General features: G+C 46.1%; 2 protein-coding genes across 2 annotated transcripts in view; both read right to left on the bottom strand.

Moving 5' to 3' along the window:
• Window positions 1-7,805, bottom strand: part of LOC144132455 (uncharacterized) — a 30,133-nt gene extending 22,328 nt beyond the window's left edge. Inside the window, exon 1 of the mRNA XM_077664867.1 lies at window positions 3,172-7,805. Within this exon, the coding sequence (XP_077520993.1) occupies window positions 3,172-3,270 (99 nt within the window). The 5' untranslated portion in view covers window positions 3,271-7,805. The remainder of the gene's footprint in view (window positions 1-3,171) is intronic.
• Window positions 7,806-7,948: 143 nt separating this feature from the next.
• LOC144132454 (uncharacterized) lies at window positions 7,949-18,347 on the bottom strand. The gene is made up of 5 exons (XM_077664866.1): window positions 18,045-18,347; window positions 15,491-15,642; window positions 12,496-12,563; window positions 10,846-10,932; window positions 7,949-8,181 (listed from the first exon to the last, which is right to left on the bottom strand). Exons 1-5 carry the CDS (start codon window positions 18,141-18,143, stop codon window positions 8,051-8,053), a joined length of 537 nt encoding a protein of 178 aa, XP_077520992.1. The 5' UTR covers window positions 18,144-18,347; the 3' UTR covers window positions 7,949-8,050.
• Window positions 18,348-18,981: the final 634 nt, after the last annotated feature.

The following is an 18,981-nucleotide window of genomic DNA, read 5'->3' as shown; positions in this document are numbered from 1 at the left end:
CCGAGACACTTCTTCGCCTCTGCAGTGGCCCTAACCATGTGGTGTGCACAGTGACTGACGTCAGCTATGAAATTGCTCCCCACTCTTCCTCACCATCGTCCACTCACATCGTTACGGACATCGTACATGTCCGTCGCCTTAAACCCAACCACGTCACTCACACTTCGGCATCCTAAGGCAGGGACAGCGCTTGTGCCGCCCGGGGTCATGAAACGGGCGGACGACGACAATGAAGAGATGCACAATGCCGCAAGTCAACGACGGAAGAAGACGACGAAGATCTCTAACTGTGCCATTAAGCCTGATGTCGTCATCATCACCTGTCTGCACGGTGCTTTTTTTTCAAGCGATGCTTATTGCCTCAGGGCATGAAGGTTATGAAATGAGAGATGAGTAAAATGCTTAAATAAATGAAGAAAGGTGGGCTGATCTACTGAAATCAAGTAGTGAACGATGATATGAACCCTGTGTCCAGGCAATATAGGAATCCGGATTGTCCGGTGAAAGCCCCACCGCCGCCATGTGCCGAATTCTCGTCGGCTTCAGCGCCGGGCAAACCCACAACAGGTGGTGGATATCCGCCTCATAGCCTCTGATCTTGCAGACTGGACACCCGGGGCGGGGTTATAAATCTTTGAAATGCGGCCACTTGCGGGTCAGAGCTGGAGTTAGGGCAAACTCGACCCGTATCTTCCGAAGCGCAACTTCCTCGGCACGGGTAAGACCACGGGGGAGGGTCACAGCACACGGAGGGATCACAGCACGTGTGCGGCGCCGGAGGTGTTGAGGACTCGAGGCAAAGAGGTTGGGGTCGAAAGGCGCGTCGCAGAATCTGCGCGGCTTTGTGGGCTCATGAGATCACGTGGAACCCACGCAATACGGATTAGCAGCTTGATGCGTGCCGCTAGACGATGGATGTCTTGGCAGATTTCTGGGGTGCGACTGACTCGTCGTAGTAGGCGTGTGACGTGAAGGGTGTTGGTGCGAATGACAATGCGGGCCGTGGGTAGCATGGGAACAGCGGCCACAGAGCAAAGAGCCTCTTGAACCGCAAGCATCTCCGCACGGAAGGAGGGAAAAGGTTCTGAAACGCGAAACCTTGACGTTTTGTTCAGGGCAAACTAGCGAGGACAGTAAACTGCCGTTTTTTTTTCGCAGGCCTGGATGCTTACGTCAACGTTCATAACGATGGAGCCATGCGGCAGATTGGCGTCTTGCTCTGAAATTCGGTCGCGAAACGACGATGCCGCGCGGGTAGATGATGTTCGACGCAGATCAGTTGGTTTGTTGTCTCTTAACTGCACAAAACTCCAAGGAGGAAGAACTGGCAGGGGCGGCTGTAGAATGGAGTGCGATGAAGCATATGCCCTGAGTGCACACGCTGTGTGTGCTGCTCCCAGCTATCCTGGCTGCAGGTACATGCCTCTCTGTAAATAATTGGAAGAATATTCTTCACTGCTACAACATTTAAGCTCTGTACAACGAACAGGGTTAGCGCAAGCTTTGAGTGCACTACAGGCAGAACTGTTGAACCAGCCGGTTCAGCCAGCACAGACACCCCTAAAGATTGGCCTAGTTTACTAGGATACGGAGGCGGCTGAGTGTGATTAGTGTAAAAGAAGATGTGGAAGCACAGGTTGATAAAACTGAAAAACTGGAGGAGTGTTTGGAGATTTAAAAAAAGCCCTCTAAGGTCCATAAAGAAAAGTAAAGCAATACATCCCCATATTTCAGCATATTTCAGATTATGTGCGCTTGAAGTAAACATTGTATGAGATAATAAAGCGAAAGGATCATATGTCTCATATTAGCAAAAAAAAAAAACAGGGCGCCATCCGACGGCTATATGCAACGAAATTCGGAGGATATCAGGACATCATTTTGAAGCGGCACCGAATTTCATTTCGTTCCAGAGTCATCGCGGTAAACGCATGTGTGCCTGACCATGACCTGATGATCAAGATTTAACCCGCCGGCGTCCGACCCTTGACAGTGACTGCATCATCATTATACGCCAACATGCGCAGAGTACTGCTCACGGAGCTCCAGGTGACAACACAGTGCAATCAAGCTATAAATGGACCTCGCGCTGAATTCGCAGTCACAGGGCACGGCAGCATCGGAAGCATGCGGAACACTGATCTGTTCGTCTAGCTTCTGCGGTTCTACATGTAATGCTTTCGCATTCTCACAAGTAAGCACTCTTAACTGTCTCTGCGTAATTTTTTCGCAAATGAGTCTCCTCTTCGATTTGACAGCGTAATTAGAATTGAAGACTTGTCATGTGCGGCTTTCCGAATCAGAATGGCAAACTTAATTGTGTTGCACACCTTTAAATATCAGTCAAACGTTTCAGCATTTTTGCTAGAACGGCTAATTGGGAAAGTTAGTATGGATTCATTGCTAGGAACTCCTTCACGTGTAACCTCATGATGCGCAGAACAGTGATGTGTGAAATATTTTTTTCCGAATAAACCTCAGTTCCTAGTCCAGCGCTTTGAAGTGTGTCGTCTCCTTTCTTGTCTGTAATCGTTGCGCGCTGTTCTGCAGCAATGAAGCAGCATTGTTGCTAGCGTAAGAGCTTTGCGGACTAACACTACAGGCTCCTGAGTGCCTCTAAGCCAATGTTATGCGTATTGCTCCAAACTGCTTCAGAATAGAAATAACAGGGCTCCAGACTGCTTCTACAGAGCCAGTTCTGTCTCCTAAGTGCTCCAAACTGGAAATTTTATTTCTGCACAAATGACTCCAAAGAAAATTTTACCAGTAGGATCACTGCCAACATTTTGCGACAGAAAATTGGTACGTCATTTAAAAAGTATGTACTTTTGTTTTTTGCATACCATTATCCGCCGAAAACAACTTGGAGAGCCAGTGCATATGCCTGAATAATTATATTCTCAATATATAAAATGAAAGGAAAGGGGGTCGCTTAATAGCGGATAATGTAGCTGTCTTATCGGAAGAAATCAATCAGGCCGTTATCGCTAATGTTTGCCCCCAAATTTCTCAGTGATGATTCATAAATAATTTATACTTCACATCATTCTAACATATGCTTCTAATTTGACCTGGGAACTGTCAAGAAGAGACACTAAATCATTTTCACTCGGGTGATCGCAGAATAACTCATTTTTGAGGCCAACCGACGAATGACACGCCAATACTCACCCTCAAACTGTCCACATGTTCACGCTCACCCTTCGCTGGTGGGACCACTGTTGCGAGCACGAGTAGTGAAAGGCATGCACCAAAATTGAGCCAAGCCATGTTCAAAGTGGACCGCCCGTTACGTTACACGTTTCGAAGGCAAATGTCCCGTCCGTCCTCAAGCAACGTCCGTTAAGTGATTGCGCAATGTCAGTTTTGCGAATACCAGGAGAGGGACGTGCCTTTTGACAGGCTGCAGTTGCTTCACAGTGCGAGCTGACCAAAAACAAATATCCTGGGATGCGGTCAGCACGCAACAGGCCACACAAGACTAGTCCCAGCCACATGCCCCGTCCTCTGATAACGCTGCTTACAGAAGCAGTTTCTTACACGCCATGCAGCCGTAAGCGCTTCTCTTCAGCGGTTTCATATCTCCCGCGATACCGCCCGTACTTGCCACGTGTCAGCTGTGTAAGCATCAGGTGTGGCCTAACGGGCTTCAATTGCCGTCATATTTTATGTCATTGAGGATGAAGTACGGAAGAGAAATTTTTGTTCTGGCAAATGGTGCCATGGATATCCGTTACGGAGTAGCCTGACGACCTGCAAGATGTATGCATTAGATTCTTGCCCCCAAGAAGGCCGCTCATGCTGTTTCATCGCTCAGCAGTTCTCTTCGTTTTGAGCCGAACAGGGCATGGGCTTATCTTTTATCTTCTATGTCACCATGAAAAGTGGCGGTGATGTGCTGTCGTCAGATGACTGCTTCGTTTTCAAACCAACAAGTGATAAATATGGCTTGAAAGTAACGAACTGAATGATCATTCACGTGACAGGGCCTTCACTGGCTCACAGAACAAGATAGCATGGGCAGCCTTTGACATTTATTTCCCTGCATTACGGCGCTTCTGTTTTAAATTTCACTCGTGCAATGACCCCGGCAGCGCGCACTCTGCTGGCAGCTACCTCCTGTTCTGCTTGTTGCAGGCCGGCTGAAAACTTTGTACGTTTAATGCATTTGCAACGTTTGTATGCAGTAGGAAAGAATGAAACTGATGTGCTTACGATTCTGTTAAAGTAAGTGAAACAGTGCCAACTCGGTATATCAGCGTGAGCCTCTCTTATTGTTGTTGTAGATCTGTGTTTGGCGTTTCTGCAGCCTCGAAGGACACCAGAATAGAACAAGAGAGAGTTCTGGCTCTAGTTTGAAGAGGTTTGACTCGAAAATTACGTGCCCAGATTGATAGTTAAACCTTAAATCAAACGAACGTTTTCCTCTGAGGTGCCTGACTGCTCCGGCTGCACATATTTACCACGACATGACTATCGAAAAGTCGGGCTATTCCTTTACAGCTCAAGAGCAGGAAAGACTCGGAGAGGCCTAAGCCGGATAATCTTACAGGCGTGAAAACAATAGAGACGTGATTATTGCCCACAATTTCGATATTGAGCGTTGATGCTGTCGGGAGTGCGTACCTCATAAATTCCAGAGTTCAATCCTATTCTCTGTCATGTCCTCTTTCAGAAAACAAATATGTCATAAGTGAGCAAAACATTGTTAAAAAAAGAGCGTATCTTTAGGCAGATCAATTGTTCTGCAGTAGCCGAAAGTTTCTCTGTCGTACCGCCGAACCGCATATCTTTTAATTGAAGACAATATAGTAGTTATTAAAATTATCGGTACACGTAGCCGCTCTTGCATGCTACTTACTAACCGTTAAACAATCGGCGATCATCCTAAATTATGTTGAGCTCGCCGCCAGAATTCTGTACAGTACTGCATCTTCACTAAACCCTCGTTTCGGCTACTGGATAAAACTGCAGAACGCAGCGAAATTCCATCACGACAAGAATCATAGCGCTGGATAAACATATTGATTAAAGAAACTTGCAGTAAAAGGAATACAGAACTGGTTCCTTGGGTTCGTCAAAAAAAGGAATAACGGCTATTTATTTGGTTGTCCGCTAGGGAAGAAGGTCACGAACTTGTAGTACAATTTTTACATAGAAGTTGTTGAGTGTGTTGGTCGAAGATTATTTTTGTTTCAACAAAAGCGTAATGGGGACGGCGGGCCTCGCAGCGGCAAAGCACTGACCTTCATTTCAGTAGACTGTACTGTAAACAAAGAAGTTTAGATACACTATGCCTCACCTTGGTCTAGAGGTACTTGTAAGAGCGCAAAGTGCGTTTTAAGTGCTCCTCTTTGCCTATTATATTACCCTACACCAAGAGTTGCCTCGCTGTGATGTTCTTGGCCCTTACGTTGTTTCCACGAGTAAACCATGCACAGGTGCCTTGTGTTATCACTTTTAGCAAGAATTCATCAGGAGCTGGAGTGGCAGTGTCTTTGAAATTTAACTGACAGAAGGATGGATTTTTGTAATTTACACGTACCTTTTTCTCGCGCATTCCTCATGTATTTTTCCCCTTCGCTGGAAACAACCGTTGACAATATAAAATTTGTTTCATGAAAGCCTGCAACTAATTCTCAAAAATCGGCTTTTTACGTAATAAAGGAGGCTTCTTGGGTTAGTTATACCAGTTTTGGCAGACGTCAGAAAAAAGGTGAATCTTTGTGACTGCGGCGGTGGTTGACTAAAATGTATACGTTAACTGATATAACTTCTCGCTTCTCCAGCTGAGGCAGAGGAGAGAAGATCACATGGGGCATGCGCCATGGAGTGAACGGCAAGAGTGGGTGTCGATGTGTGCTAGATGCCGGGTTCTTTGATACTGACTGAGATCTTGGCGCCACAGCGCCTAAAAAAGTTCCAAAGTGGAATTGCTAAAAAGCTCAATAATGAAATTCAGTAAACCAGGTAGACAGATAAGATCATTCACCTCTTCTCTGAGCTCCTGTAAAAGTGATGCCTTTCATTGATGGAAAGGTGTATGCACTCCCTTGTTTTCTGACTCCTCGACAGACATAAACTCAAGCTAAAACGTGAAATTATAGAAGCACTCTATATACACAGTTACTCAGCAGTTTGCATTAGTGAGCCATCTGTAATCCTGCATGACAAAGAAATCAACAATTATTTCTCCAAAGATTTCTATATTCCTGCGCGCTTGCACCATCGCGAAGCTTTTACATGATGGAGAGGTTTTGTTAATTGAGTTTTTTTTGCAAAGTTATTTTCTTGAATGAAAGCATGTAAGTAATGCGTCTCCTCAATAAAAAGATGACAAGATATGCTCTGTAAGTAAAAGGAGTGAATGCGCTAGCAAGCAGTTGGCCACACTAACAACAGCTTGGCTGTTTTTCAAACCACTGCATACACCTTTTGTTGGCAATTGCAAACACTCTTTTCACTGTTCTCTTGAAGCATTGCCACCACTGCCCCTACCGTATTGTTCACACCGCATCCTTCTTCTTTTGTTGTTTATTCGAAACAATGACGTGTTTAAGACACCGTTTAGGACACGCCAAAGCATACCCCATTTTGCTAGGTCCATGTTTGGCGCGAGGCCGATGCGACTGGGCGGCGCGCGGAGGTTTTATAGGCGAGCGCGCGGCAACTTTCCATGACGTAAATGGAGGCGAAGTTTGTCTACGTTATCCCCATTCTGTGCGCTCACGCAACGAGGATGACGTCATAGAAAGTTCCGCCGCCACTGCCGCTGCCTTCCCACACCGACATTGCTCACCTCTATCCATCAATTAACGCGGCACTTTTTTTACTACGAACAGAACGTTAACAAAAAAATCTCGTCGTGGCTTTGAGTTTCCACATTTGCTTCCCAGGAGAAATCCGACCCGCAGAACTTTTATTTTCTGTAATTGTTTCTGTTTGTGTGACGCGGAATAACCACGCGCAGATCGTTGAAATCTCTGAGAGCGCAGTTCTGAGAGCGCATTAGGAATACAGCGCTTGTGTTGTGCTGGTGTTTCTTCGTTTGTGATGCGTTCTTTCAGTGCTGTTTTAGCCATTACTCAATACCCATTCGCCCAGATCGCAGCCTTAATTAAGGAATTGCTAAAGAGCACAAAGAGCCGTTTTATATTATGTCCAGCATTGTTGGACAAAATTTTGCATATTGCAAAATTGTAATGTACTGTTTTGGAAATATTGAATGTAATAGGCCATTCTTCTGATGTTTAGGAAAATCTTTCTTTTAAAGATTTTTCTATCGCTTGCATCGAGCAGTTAGCACTACCATAGAAAACTAATGCGGCAAGCTTTGACGGTAAAAACAACAACCGTGAATAGAAAAAAAAAGGAAGCCTGCCGACGGTAGATCTGCGGATATATTGACTGCTATAGTGTTAAAAATGCGTTCATAAACTGTATCCCGTTCAAAAACGCTTTTGTCCTGAATTGTTGGATATGAACATGTCATATCGTTTACCTTTCTCTCGGTTGTGATTTCATTTGCGATGAAACCAACCGTGTGGGGGCAGCAAATGATAAATCAAAGACACGGCAAGTCGGAATGCGGTTCTGCCGCTACGCAACCTACTGCCACTGCATCTACATCGAGTCCGACTGTGTCACATAGACCATAATCCGCAGTTCGAAGCAGAACGTCATCACAGTTATTCTCCTGTGGATAATATGGCGCAAGAAAGGCTCGTGAGGCCTGGCTAATGCTTCATTATTCTTTGTCATTAGTGGGCATCGACGCCGGTTTGCCAGAGCGGCATAGTCATGGGAAGCGCCTATAAAACCTAATGACAACATGGGCATCTTTCTGGCGTGAAGAGCGTGACGTCATTTGCCTACATCAGCAGGACCAGCAACCAATATCAGATGAGCAGCTGAACCTAAAATCAAATAAAACACTACGAAACGCCGCTCCTGTATGAAGGCAAATTCGAAGCACGAGTTTCAATATACACAAGAGAAATACAAGTCGGTATCCCGTCGGCGACTTGCACAGACACTTTGCGGCCTGGCTTCAGTCTTCATCATCTCTGCAGAGGTCCCTGTCGATGAGTGGAACTCTGTAATCGCACTTTTCTTCGTGCTTGTCGAGACAGTGCTTTGGTACGTTGTGCTTCACAGCTTTCTTTACCCATAGCGCGCAGTCTGGAAAACAGAGGTGAGAATTTGGAAGATTTTGCCAGTGATTGACGCTCACAGTCAAGGTGCGTGCCTGCTCCGATGTGGTTGCTTTAGTCAGCGTAAAAAATCAGAGTTGTACTCTTTTGTAGGAAAGGAACTCTGCGTGTTAGAGCTGTTTGCTGGTTTCAATGTTGGTGCGTTTTTTCTGCAAGGTTCTGATCGTCCATTATCTTATTAGACCGTAATTAGTACTGATAATATGAATAAAGGTAATAAAATGGCTGAATTCCAGTTACATTAATCTACGCCGACAATAGAAACGGTCCTCTTTATCAACGCATGTCTTTAAAGGTTGCATCCACAATTTTTTTTGTCACTTTCTCGCAGTAAGGGTCGACATGCTTTATCAACTTTGTAAATTTTAGAATGAAAACACTTCGTATGCAATAAGGCGGTTCCTAAACGCTCACTGCGGACATAAGCTGCGTCTGTGGTGGCCTTGACGCCTCTACGGCTCATCGGTTTCTGTGCTTGCGTTATTACTCAGGCAACGTTCAGAAAAATATAATTTGTGCCGCTTTTCAGCTTTATACCAAGGCCTTTTCGTAACTGGGTCTCGGCATTTACTTTCGTCAAAAAATACTAATTTTCTGGGCGCTTGAAACGAGTAACTAGTGAGAACATTCGAAGTTAAGAAATCAACGCTTAAGATATAAAATTTACAACGCTTCGACAGCGGGAGGATAGAAAAAGACGCTAGGCGTAGTTTATTTATTTCAAATTTCCTGCTTAATTAAGGACTTGTCTCTAAATTTGTATTATTTTTTTAGGACGCGAAGGGAACACTGACTCTCGCTCTTCTCAGTGCACACCTCAACCGCACCGTGAGGGAAGCGAGGAAGGAGGCAAAGAAAGAAGAAACAGAGGAACAAGGGCCATAGGTAAGGGCTCCGGACTGAATTCGACCGATACTCCAGAAGCGCTTACTGTGATCAAGCATTAATTCAGATGTTCAAAAACCGTTTCTGAGCTTCGTTCTCAGCGTAAGTAAGGCGCGGTTCTCTTCTTTATCATATCCGCCCTCAATCACAGTTGCCATCAAGCATCTGCTTGATGGGATCTGCTTGATGGTTCTGCAGTCCGCCGAGAATGTGAGACAGTTACTGCGCCATTTCCTTTCCTTAGATCTAATCCTCAATGCAGGCGAAACTAAAAATGTTACCATGTGTAGTGGAACTTTTGAACTGCAACTACTGGCATCCTCCGTTGTAACGGTTCCGGTGATTGGGGGTACTAAAATCACTCTTTTCAGGAAATGAAAGCTGCAGTAACTGTCGCACTTCGTCTCCGTCAGAGAGAGGGCAGGTAGGTGGGTTTCTTGAGAACATAAAGGGAACAGAGGAAGAGGGCAGCCCGAGGGTGCTGAGACTTTCCCCTCCCTTGGTCAATTGTGTTGGCTCACTTCGTAATAGAAACCTGAACCACGTCGTGAGGGAAGGCATGATGAAGAGAGTAAAGCAATGAGATAACAAAGCGATGCTGTAGTGGAGGGCTGGCTCCGGGATAATTTGAAACACCCAGGGATCTATAACACGCACTCTCATCGCACAGCATACGGATGCGGTTTGCGTATCGCCGCCGTCGAATTGCATTGCGTCGAAAGGAATCTTGTGGTGAACATGAATGCTGCGACTCGCCTATTTTATCAATCCGACTCAACGATGAGCTCCACGGGGGGCGCCTGCGCATTAACTGTGGCTAAGATGCGCCCACTCTGGTCTTCTATGCGGCACCACGCGAGCACCCTCGCTCGAAATCACGTGCCCGACTCCGCCTGTGCCCGGTATACCCGCCGCAGTGGCTCAGTGGCCAGGGCACTAGGCTACTGAGACGGAGTACCCGGATTCGAACCAAGCTGCGGTGGCCGCGTTTCGATTGAGACGGAACGAAAACGGCGCCCGTGTGCTGTGCGATGTCAGTGCACGTTACAGATCCCCAGGTGGTCGAAATTATATCGGAGCCCTCCACTACGGCACCTCTTTATCTCTTTCTTTTTTCACTCCTAGCTCTCTCCTTTCCCTCAGGGTGGGATTGAGGAGTCCACAGAGAAGTGGGACCGTTATTGCGCTTTTTATTTTCTAATAATCAAAAACAACAGTACCGTTCGTCCGTCTAGGAGAGAGAGACAGGGGAATTGAAACTGTTGGTTTGCTCGGATATTTTGGTCATTCACGGGTGAAGCCCATAGTCGAGGCCCCCTGCAGTTGCTGTGAACGTCGGTGTTAATGGGGAGCGTCTACGCTGCCGCTTTGTCGCGTGTAATTAGCGAATAAGTACCCACTTCAGGGGAAAGATTCGCATTACGTTGGTGCGGAGCATCGACTCCGCGCTCGGCAAAGCCGATCTTTAGCGCGCGGCGTGCACCCTAGATCGGGGAACTCGCTGTTTTTGTGTCATTGGAAGGTCTTTTTTTGTTTTTCTGTGGATTAACGCTCCATTTATGTCTCGTAGTCTTAGACATGACTCACAGACAATCTGAAAAGTCGCATAACTCAGCACTTTAGTGATTTCGTATTATTATCTCAGGTAAGCAGTCTTAAGTGTCTCTGTCAAATTTTTCTTTTTGTTCCCGACAATGAATCGTCGTACTTAATTAAGAAGCGAAATTGTATTGTACAACAAACTTACGTTCATGTCCTTCGAAGGTGAATTTCATAACTACGCAAGTCTCGTAGTCGCTGTACTCGTAGTAAGCAGTGTAGTTGTGGGCCGTATCTGCAAACATGTCAACACAGAGGTAAGAGTACACTGTATGTATAAGGTTTTCCTTGAAAGGTCGATATATAAAACTAGATTCAAGACTGTAAACGGCGCGAAAAACGGGACAAGATAGAGAGAAGCAACACACACACAGCACCGAAACACACACAGCACACATCATCGGCGCTGTGTGTGTGTTGCTTCTCTCTATCTTGTCCCGTTTCTCGCGCCGTTTTTAGTCTTTAAACATGAACCAACTGGCCCAACAATCCTCCCCTTTGCAGTATAAAACAAGATTCTTTACGTTCTATTCCCCTGTTATCAACTCCCTCTCTGGCTCGCCTATGTAATCATTGACGTGGGTTCTTGTGACGGTGGTTCAGCCAATGTCGAACTAGGGAAACGAAAGACGTATTCACGGTAAGGTTATAAGTCAAAATCCGCATTTTCAGTCCATTCCAATAATAATAATAAATAATAAATAACGCCAATGTCGAACTAGGGAAAGGAATGACGTATTCACGGTAAGGTTATAAGGCAAAATCCGCATGTTCAGTCCATTCCAATAATAAATTTCGCATTATTTCCTTGAAAGGTTTGAACCGTCATTGCTTTATTTTGCTTGCTAAAGAGTAACGATGCACTGTTGTGTTTTAACGTTTTGTGTTTAAACGACGTGCTCTTTGAAGGATAACTTTGGTCTCTGCATGGATGCGCACTTATAAACCTTCAAAGTCTTACAGGGAAAAAGAAAGCAAGATTACTGAGGCATTAAGCTAAAGAAATAACGCCAAATAAAGTGAAGGCTGGGAACACACGCTCGTTAGGTTTTGTGGAGGCGTCGGAATAAGTTATTGCATCTTAGAAGGGAGCCGATCCTAACAATTTCATCTTGTTTACCGTTACCTGTAGTTACTTAGTCACGGTCAGGATAGCCAGTATAATCCTCGTAGTATAGACTAAGCAGAAGAATGGTTCCTTTTAAGTTATTAACGAACCCGCACGTCGCTACACTACGGGAAGTGAATGTGCTATAGCATTTTGAATCTAAAGTGGAATTCTAAGTGCCGGCGCACACACCGGCATCCACACTAAGTAAATTGCTTTCAGCCTGAAGAAAACTGAGTACGGTCAATGCCGTGCTCTAGACGTACGGAGAAGACAAACTCTTCGTTTTCCAAAGGCATTTAGAAAGCACGACGTGCATTTTACGAGTTTCACGTAGTGCGTCTTAGTGAAAAATTTGTATGAAGTAGAATTTTGTTACCACTATCATCACACCGGCGACACAGTTGTTGATACTCCACCTTACAGGTTCTTCGCAGGGGATTCGAAGGTTCGAGCGCGATCCGAGGGCTTCCACAAGTGCGCTTTTGCCGCGCCATTGAGAGCCAGCCTACTAGTCTGGAAGCCGTCGGCTCGAGCTCGTAGCTTAACCTGCGAGGTGGCGTGTAAGAGCCAGGCCTTGATACGGGCGGTTTCTTGCACGCGAGCGCGGTAGCAGGCGTATGTCTACGTATCTAGGGATCGACATCAAAGGCCTATTAGGCACGTGCAGTTAAGGAAGATGGTAATCACCGTTGTCCACGTTCCATGTGCCTCGTCCAGGCGCATCTCCAAATTTTATGTTAAAAACGACGTCCCTCCTGGAAGAAAAAAAATTGTATTTGAGTCGGAGGACATTTGTTCAGCAGCACGAAATAAAACTCGAAACAAAAGTGATGAAACGGGAACAATGAAAAGTTTCAGTCGACGGTGGCAGAATACTACCGCTCTTTATTTTCACCTCAGTGATGCGAAGACTGCTGCGTGGACGACTCAACTGATAATGTCAGTACATCACCCTCAAGGGCTTATGCTTACATGTGCTCGTGTTCGCGTCTCCCTTATTCTGTCCTGTGTTCCTTCCATTCCTCGGCCACATTAACGGGTCCCTGAAGAGAGTTTCGAGGGTTACTCTAAAATGCTTGCATTGTCTACAGTACAGGCCATCGAGCATTCACGCGGCGCGTTCATGACCCCAAAAGTGAGCCGATAACTTGCAATACATTTTCAAACTTGTATTGCAACCTGAAACAATACGTCATGCGATGCAAGTGACGTCTGCAGCCCGGGGCTATCACTGGTTCACCGTGCCACCTCTAACACGTCACGTAGCCCACAGCCGCGGCCACTCCTGCTAAGGAATATCCGGCCAACGGATAATTCCCGCACGGGATGCAGCGGGTGGTGGGGTTGCGTGGGTGGCGCCGACATTTTCGAGTGAAGAGAGAAGAGAGGAGAGAGAAAGGCCCGAAGACGCGGAAATTCCAGTTTGGCTGAACACAACTGAGCTTCCACAAAACGGCTTACAAAATTTGCTGCTGCAGGATATTTGTAAAGCGCCATCACAGGCATTCCTCACCTTTGCTGAGAGGCCCCTTCAAAACTGCTTGAAGCTTATTCTTCAGATCGGACAGTTGTATCTACAAGAATAAGACCACCATGCTTTGGCGTTTCTGAATCGTATATTTTTTGGTATCCAGCGAGGGCTTGGCAGTATCCTATATGACTATACCCTGAATCTACTGCGAACTCCATGATGATATTTCTGAGATTGTCATTCATCGTTTGGGTAAGGTCGTCGTCATCGGTCTAAGCGGAATGCCCATTCTGCAGAGTAATTCTCAATTCCTCTGTATTGCTCTTACCCCCAACTAATTGATGGGCGTGTTGCTTATCAGTTTCCTCTGTTCCCAGTTCAAATCTGTGCTAATTCGAGATCATACAGTGCTATGTTTATTACATCTCACTTTGCCGAGCACCACCTCATTGTGGACGATGCCAGGTTCCGCACACATGTGCGCAGTTTCCCATCCTATTTTCTCTGCTGTCGTGTTGGCTAATTTAATTGCTACCTGCCGCGGCGGCTCAGTGGTTAGCACGCACACAGTACATGGGCTCTGATCCGGATAAGGAGCCCGAACTTCGGTGGAGGCAAAAGGCGCCCGTGTGCTCTGCCATATCAGTGCACGTAAAGTTCCGCAGGTGGTCAAAATTATCCTCCCTTAAAGCAGCTCTTTCTCTCTGTCATCTTTCCCCCCTACCTTCCTCTCTTTTCTTTGGGCACGGTTTAAGTGTTCACCGAGAATAGCGAGAGGTACTAGAGGTACTGTGTCTTTCCTCTTCTGGGAAACCATTTTTTTTATTTCCCATAGAAATGCCCACAAGCATCACGAGAACTAAACCTCACAAGAGTAGTGGACACAGGATTCCGAGTTCTTTTGCGGAGCCAAAAAGCTTGCGTTGAATTCTTTGGAGAAGTGGCTGGGCTATGTTTTATGTCTGCGCATCTTCGCGAGCTTAATATGTAAGCTGCACTGGTACGCGGGAACGTGAATCCGGTATTTTGTTGCATGTAAAGAATTTGGGATTCCGTGCCAAATAAAGCGCATAGATGGAAAATCACCACGAATTAGGATTTGATTCGGCCCTTGCGTCGTCGACTATTGCACCTCAAAACGTGTTGAGATACTCTTGGCAGGAATTCGACACAGGGCCCAGACAGAGCCGCTAAGCCAGATGGCCTAATGCCTTCTGTTCTGCAGCCACTCTGTAATGCTCTTTATTTGTCACGTCACTCAAGACGTCAACGCCCTCTTTTTGAATGTTCACAGCTGTGTGCCACGTGCTGGCAGCCAAAGGAACTGGAAGCGCTGGCTCCGAAGTGCTGGTGATATGAAGGTGGGAAACAAAAATATCTTTTTACGCTGATTTTGGTGCTGTGAACCGGTGCCCAATGATCAGTGGCTCATACTGGTGGTTTTCGGTCCTGACTTGGCGTGGTTAAATGTACAGCCGGCAACCACTTTTTCCACTCTATTAGCCAGCGAGCTACAATGACTGAAATTCGGTCGTCTATTGTTCTCTTTCCTTTTGTTCGATGTAAAGACGTATAGACTTTAAAAACCTGTCGAATAGAGGATTCAGCCGTCACCTTATACTAGTGTACTCTGAAGGTCACTCAATAGGATAATTTCACTACGACTTACACCTGCTAAACGTCATCATCAGCCTCACAACGCCCTATGCAGGACAAAGGCCTCTCCCATATCTCTCCAATTAGCCACGTCCTGTGACAGCTGCCGCCACTTTATCCGCGGAGATTTCTTAATCTCCTCCGTACACCTAATTTTCTGCCAACCCCTGCTATACTTACCTTCTCTTAGTGTCCAGTCCGTTACCATAAACGACAATCATTTATCTTGCCTTCGCATTACATGCGCTGCCTAATCAATCCCATTTCTTCCTCTAGATTTCCACTTGGATGTCATTAACTCGCGTTTGTTCCCTCACCCACTCTGCCCGCTTCCTGCTTCGACTGCTCTAGTTCGCTTGAAAATTTTATTAAGAATCTGTTTGATGCGTAATATTTTCTGAGTACTGCATTCTCGAGTGTGAAATCACTGTCTACAGCCGCAATGCATCGCTTTCAAATCGATTAGTAGTAAAAAGTCATTTGTTGGTCGTGCGCAAATATCTGCACGTCATGTAGTAAGACAAAGGAAGCCTAAACCTGACTGGCGATACTCACTGCCTATGGCCACTGTGCGCCTTAAAGTGCCAGACGTAGGTGACTGTCCCTGCCTGCGGGTTGAAATGCGTTCTTGTGGCAGTGGAGCACTTGAATACAGTGTCGTTGCTCGACGTGAAGGCGGCCACGGCATTGGGAAAAGCAGTGAAGACCTGGAATGTAGTACGGAGGGTAACATAGCCATGAATTCAACAAAACCTCCGTTGAAGCCGTCGTCGAGAGCAATCATTAAAACTTGGCGACGAGAGGAGACACTTTAATAATAGATGCCAGACATCGATGTTTTCTTTAAAAAAACGCATATTTCGGCATGAATCCCACTCAGTCAACTACAAGAACAGTGAGGATGCAAATAACAATAACATGCGCGATGATGAGGGCACGCGTGATGATCATGGATGCTTTAGCAGACCTTCGGCTACCCTTGCAACTGTCACGGATCGACTGACATTACGCTATAAAGTGATTAGGGAATGTGCGGTTTCGCAACTAAAGAGGTCGCAGAGGACCCAACAACGGACTAAGAAGCTGCTATAGGGCTGCTTCCGAGCGCTGTTCTGTAGAAAGAACGCAGTACTATCTTGGTAATTTTAATGGACAGGATTTACAAAATATACCCGTTTGCTGCAGGAGGGTTTTTTCCTAAACATTGGTGCAAGTGCCCCCGCAATGTGTTAGCGGCTATGACACTCACTTGCTGACCCGAAAGACGCGGGTTCAGTCTGGGCTGCGGCGGACGCATTTCGATGGAGGCGAAATGCTACAGGCCCGTGCTCTGTGTGGTGTCAGTGCACGTTCAAGAATACCCGGTAATCGAAATTAACCGGAGCCCTTCACTACGGCGTACCTCATAGTCTCAGTTGCTCTGGGACATTACGAGTCCATGCTCCATAAACGAACCATTGTTATAAATAGTTGAAAAAACATTTACGCGTCCGGTATCTAAAAGCATATATAACAGGCTGCAAAACCATCGGAGCGAAGACTATAACGCGATAACCTTTTTCAGTCAATATAGAATTTTTGTACTACTTCCCCGCGTGTTCGTTTACTTATTAGTGCCGTCGTACGCGGTGATTCATGAAGAGCTTGCCAATGCGACGAAAAAAGAAGGCTTGTTCACGGAAGGTCCCAATCATGTAGTTCACAATGCGCAGTGTCGAGCTTAGGTATACAAGCCTTTTATATCGAAACGAAGCGCATTCTTCAAAGCAGAACGCTGCCTAAAGCCGCAGCCATTCGAACTCACAACTGCTAAGCATGCGGGCTATTACAGCCGCCGAAGGGCCTATCTTTTTTCGTAGGTACAAGCTCACTGAATGGCAACAGTCCTAGTTTGGCCTCCCTATCTTCATTTCCTGTCATCACGGCCAGGGCCTAATATTATTCGTCACAAAGAAAACCAAGCGTCGCTCGGTCGAAGAGAGTTAGGAAGGCCGGCACACCTGTCAGTCACCGAATCCCGTCAAGAAGTTCGTTCAATATTCACACCTGTTCATCTGTAGCAAAAAGGAGCGTGTTTCCTCCGAAAGGGAGGCCTTCAACTCGATCCGCAAATTCAGAAAAGGGTGTGCAATTCCGCCACAGGTTCTTTAAGTTTCTATTCCTTTGCGATTTTGAAGTAAAAGCTCTCTTTAGGAGGGGGGGGGGGGATATGGGCTTTTGTCTTCTTCACGGCACGGAAAACCATGATTAACCGAAAACAAATTGAAGCTGAATTGTGTTCAGTTGAGTTGAGTTGACTTGTTGTATGCTACAGGTGGAATTTGCCTTGCTTATTCTGCCGGCAATTGCGCCACCGTAGCGTCACTTATATGTTAATAACGACCTAAAATGGCCAGATAGGCCCCGCTATGCGCAGTCACTTATAACAGTACATATTCCCCTCCGGCAGTCACCATCTATACACACATTCACTCACAGCAGAACATAGTCCCCTGCAAAAGTCGCCATCTATGCACATATTCCGTCACAGTAGAAAATAGCCCATTGCAGTGCCACCATCCAAGCACACATTCACTCACAGTATAACATAGTGCACTTCAAAAGACACCACCTACGCCCACATTCAATCACTGTAGGCTATAGTCCGTTCCTGCTGTCACCATTGAGCGACAAGATCAGTGTCCGGCAGAAATGCTAAAAGAAGGCGTGCAGCCTCCCTTCTGCATGTCTGGTTTCCACTAGGGTAGACAATGTCCTGAACTGTACTGTGAAGGGCCCCTGTCTTCTTAACAACTTGAAGCGTCACTACGTGTGCCTGAAGAATTTCCATTCTAAGGTGTAAAAATCAAAGATTCTCCATTCTCTCAGTTTAATATTATGCACCTTCCTTATAAAAAAAGATCAGACCATCGTCTGCTAATGATTAGGTGCATGTTTCAAGTTCATTTCTCTATTGACGCTTCAATAAACAAGCTGTACGGGCACATCGTGATTCATATCATCGTAAATAGGCTTGCAATATCGTCCCGATACTGCTCAAGAGCGCACCCTGAATCATTTTCGCATTGCAATTTCGAAGGCCATTTGCGATTGACACGAAAATGCTCACCCTCAAATTGTCCGTGCCTTCACTGCGACGGTTCGCCGGTGGCACCGCTATAGCCAGCGCGATTAGCGAAATGACGATACCAATGTTGAGCACAGCCATGTTCGAGATGAAGCGCTGTGACACCGCAGTCTCGGAGACAGATGCCCCGTTGGAGCCCGAAGAAGACTACGGTGGTATGCGAAGGTTCCCACTCTATTTAATGCGAACGGGAAGACGTTGTTCGCAGGCTATAGTGGCTGCACAGTCCAACCTAATCAAGAAAAAAGAAAAGCCGGGAAAGCGGTCGCCAGGGATCAGCTCACACATGACCGTCGGTAGGCAAGTGCCCTCCTCTCTGATTACGCTGTTTACTGCAGCAGTCTGTATTCTTTTTTTCAAGAATGCAAAAAGGAAGCATGGCACGTCGTTCATGATAATCCAAGCAACCAATAGCATTTCTCCTCAGCGGTTCCATATCACCGGAGACATCGCCTGTCTCTGTAAGAAGCAGGCGTGTCCTGATCGGCTAAAATTGCCATCCTTTTCCGTCCCACTCAGGCTGAAGTATAAAAAGGAGCATGTTTTTCTATTTTTTTTACTGATAAAAACCATTGCTACGCAGCCGGACTGCGTGCGAAGAGTACGTATAAGATTCTTACTCCTTAGAAAGAGTCTCGTGTTTCTGCTTGCTTAGCACTACTCTTCATTTTTTTTGCACTCCGGAGTCCTTGTGCGTTATCGCTTCTGCTCGCCGCCGCCCTGAGAGCTCGCGATAGACGCTGCGCTCTCCTCGGGTTATTGCCTCAGCTTTACATCAACAAGCACTCACGCTAGCGTGAGCCAAAAAACGAATGGAATTATCAAACACCGTACACTGCTTTCTGTGGTGCACAGAAAGGGTTTACACTGGCGAGCTTGAGTACTGATGTCGAAAAAACAGTGTACATTTTTGTTTTAT

Source organism: Amblyomma americanum, chromosome 5, assembly GCF_052857255.1.
Source record: "Amblyomma americanum isolate KBUSLIRL-KWMA chromosome 5, ASM5285725v1, whole genome shotgun sequence".
In the NCBI taxonomy this organism is placed as follows: domain Eukaryota; kingdom Metazoa; phylum Arthropoda; class Arachnida; order Ixodida; family Ixodidae; genus Amblyomma; species Amblyomma americanum.
The sequence above is the reverse complement of the archived record's forward strand: the minus strand, read 5'-3'. Positions and strand labels throughout refer to the sequence as shown.

What these genes read in the sequence shown, in the direction of transcription:
- LOC144132454 (XM_077664866.1), bottom strand. Translation starts at nt 18,143, where the DNA reads ATGGCTGTGCTCAACATTGGTATCGTCATTTCGCTAATCGCGCTGGCT. An exon ending in CACATGGAACGTGGACAACG is followed by an intron (nt 10,933 to 12,495) that starts GTGATTACCATC and finishes ACATGTTTGCAG; the next exon opens with ATACGGCCCACAACTACACT. An exon ending in CACCTTCGAAGGACATGAAC is followed by an intron (nt 8,182 to 10,845) that starts GTAAGTTTGTTG and finishes TCTGTTTTCCAG; the next exon opens with ACTGCGCGCTATGGGTAAAG.